General features: G+C 33.9%; 1 protein-coding gene across 1 annotated transcript; it reads right to left on the reverse strand.

Annotated features, from left to right (window-relative positions):
- Positions 1 to 2029: 2029 nt before the first annotated feature.
- LOC105556742 (zinc finger MYM-type protein 1-like) lies at positions 2030 to 2730 on the reverse strand (the record flags this gene model as incomplete). Its single annotated transcript, XM_012003843.1, has 1 exon — positions 2030 to 2730. A coding segment is annotated over one exon (701 nt), but the record flags the coding sequence as incomplete, so codon positions are not given.
- Positions 2731 to 3193: the final 463 nt, after the last annotated feature.

Here is a 3193-nt window from a genome sequence, read left to right on the forward strand (position 1 = left end):
AATATAACCATACCCAAACCATGTCTGAGGTGTAGAGTGGATCTCGCTTGCTCGGTCAGTCTGCGCCGCGAGAAGAATTAAGCGTGCGCGCGCGCGCGTGTGTGTGTGTGTTCAATCCGTACCGACCGTTGCGGGAGGGGGCAGGTGTGACCTTGTAAATGAAAATGGTAGTTTGTTTATGATTTTAAAGGTAGCCACACAGGCATTTTAATAAAAATTACTAAGAAAAAGTATTAAAATTTTTAGTTTTCAATTTGTTATATCACCTAAACCAATGCCGTCCCCCACTTGATTCTTGCGGGGAATTACTCAGAAAACTCTCCCCTACAACATATCTAAGTGGCGAGGAAATCGGTGAGGTGTGACCTTTTCTGCATATTTACCAAAACAACTATTGTTTTCTTATACAAGCCTCGGTTTTACAGAGAAATTAATGTGTCACTTATACTGGGCCACCCTATATAATACACATATCTGTATATGTATAAATTGTAAATAAACTTATAAATTGTAAGAAATAAAAATGAATATAAAATTATTCATTAACTTTATAAATCATCCTAGATCGAAAGCTAGGAAAACTGGAATTGTGCGTAATAAAATTAACTATAATTTTTAATATTTGACAGATTTTATACTCGTTTATTCTGTACACGACAATCTTGCTGACATCAGGTGAAATCACTGAAGATGAGATGTCATTTTTTATTTCCGGTGGTTTTGCTTTGAGTGAACCGACAACAAAGAATCCTGCCAGCAACTGGCTTTCTACAAAATCCTGGAGTGAAGTTTTGAAGATTAGCAGCATTCTACCAGCTTTCATCAATTTTACCCAAAGCTTCCTAGACAATGTATCATCCTGGAAAGAGTATTATGATTTCTTGGATCCAGTTAACTTGCTTCTACCGCAACCTTGGGAAACCGTTTTAACACCCTTTCACAAACTACTTGTTGCAAGAATGATAAGGCCGGATGCAGTGCCAATAAAGGTAGTATAACTGTGATTATATTATACAAGGTGTGCTAAAGCGATAATCTTTTTAACGGTAATACCCCATATAGACCATGTAGAGTCTGAGAATGTTTTGAGAATATCGTAAAAGTATATTGCCTATATTCTCAGAATTTCCGAGACACATCTTGTGATTTACTGTGAATATACTAGGTAGCTTCCCAGGGCCGGCATGACCTTTTGCGGGGCCGATTCAAAAATTTTACGGGGCCTGAATACACATTCAAATCCTACACTTAAATTTTACGAGAAATTATTTATTTACAAATGCTGTTACATATTATATATTTTTTATAAGATGAATATTAAATAATAATACAATCCAATAATAATATTAAATAATTTTTCTTGCTTTTTTTCGACGTCAAATCTTTGATAACATCATCAAAATCGATTGAATTTGCTACTTCACTTTCTATTGACATAATAGCCAGAGATGAAAATCTCGCTTGGCTTATCGATGATCACAGATAACTTTTTATTAGTTTCAACCGCGAGAACGGTTCTGCTGAAGCCACGGTTACTGGCGTCGTTAACATAATTTGTAATGCGATTAATAAATTTGGATATGCTTCCAAGAGATTGTTCTTTACAATGTGATTCATCGAATCTAAAGCCAAATAATTGGTTTGCGTTATTGACCGGAACATCTTAATTTCTTCAAACATTTCAGTTCCGTTGAAATCTCCTTCCAAATGTAAGTGAAGATCTTAACAATACTTTAATAAATATTCATCATCTAAATTCCCAATCTCATTCATGTATAGAAAACCAACAATATTTTGGTGATTTACATATAATTCGAATCTACTTTTAAAGGATACTAATGCAGTATCTATTATTTTTAAAAAGTAATGTACACAGAAGTATTCTTTGTCGCTGATCGTCGATGATTCATTCTGTCCTTCATGATCGAATAATTTCCGTTTTTTACCCCTGTATGATGATTTCAAATCTGGTGTTATGTCTATTTCTTTTGCAACTTCATTTGCTGCGATCATAGCTTTGCTAAATCCTTCATTTCTGTATTCCGCAAAGAATAGCTACGTTAAGACCTTTCAGATGCTTCTTGGCCAAATCGATTTGCATCTTTTGATTTTGCAATACTTTGCTGACGATGTTAATTTTTGATAATATTTCGTACCAAATGATAAGATTGGCAATAAATTCGAATTCATTTATCTTTCGCACTATAGACAAAATCTCAATTTTCAATTTATTGTCAGATGCGTTGTTGCCAATTTCGATCAAGGCGTTTCGAAATTGGCGAACTTGAAATCGAATAGCCTTTACACTATCAAAACGGCATTCCCACCTAGTTTCTGATAATGGTTTAGGTGTAATTTTTTCAACGTGTTTTTGTAGAACATCCCAACGCGATGTCGATGCTGCAAATATTGTGTAAATCTTTTGTAAAACACCAAAAAGATATAGTGCTTGGGTTGATGATTTTGCTATATCTCCCAATAACAAATTCAAGTTGTGACTACCGCATGGTACGTAAAACGCTTTAGGATTTACACGTAATATATTTGCTTGTACTCCTTGATATATTCCCCACATATTAGCACCGTTATCATATCCTTGTCCGCGACAGTCGGATATTTTCATTCCCAACTGATCCAGCATGAACATGATAGTTTCAGATAGTCCTTTTCCTGTTGTATCGTGAACTGTTTCAAATTTGATAAAATGTTCCTTGATTTCAACCTCCTCGTCTGTTATGGTGACATAACGAAGAACAACAGATAATTACTCTTGATGGCTCACATCTGGTGTACAATCCAATCACCTAAAAAACTTACCTTTTTAAAAAAAGGTAAAAAAAGCACCAAGCCTAAGCTCCAATTCAACCGAATTTATTTTGTTACTCTATCTTTTTTGCAAAAGTATAATCTCTCCAAAAATATCTTTACTGCAAAAGTATCTTCTTTACAAAAATAGTGTTTCCACAAAAATCTTCTGTACAAAAATATCGTCTCTACAAAACTATCTTCTCTACAAAAGTAATATCAACAAATTGCGCCAAATAAAACAACGGATATTTATACAAACTAGTTGCTTTAGCATTAGGGTCTGATTAAAAAATGTTATATTTCTTAAAAATCAAACTAAAGATTTTATTGAAAAAAATAATGGAGTTAATAATAAAACACCGATGAAAAGAATAGCAACTGTTTA

The sequence above is a fragment of the Vollenhovia emeryi genome, unplaced genomic scaffold (assembly GCF_000949405.1).
Source record: "Vollenhovia emeryi isolate VEMERY1.0 unplaced genomic scaffold, V.emery_V1.0 DF939810.1, whole genome shotgun sequence".
Taxonomy (NCBI): Eukaryota; Metazoa; Arthropoda; class Insecta; order Hymenoptera; family Formicidae; genus Vollenhovia; species Vollenhovia emeryi.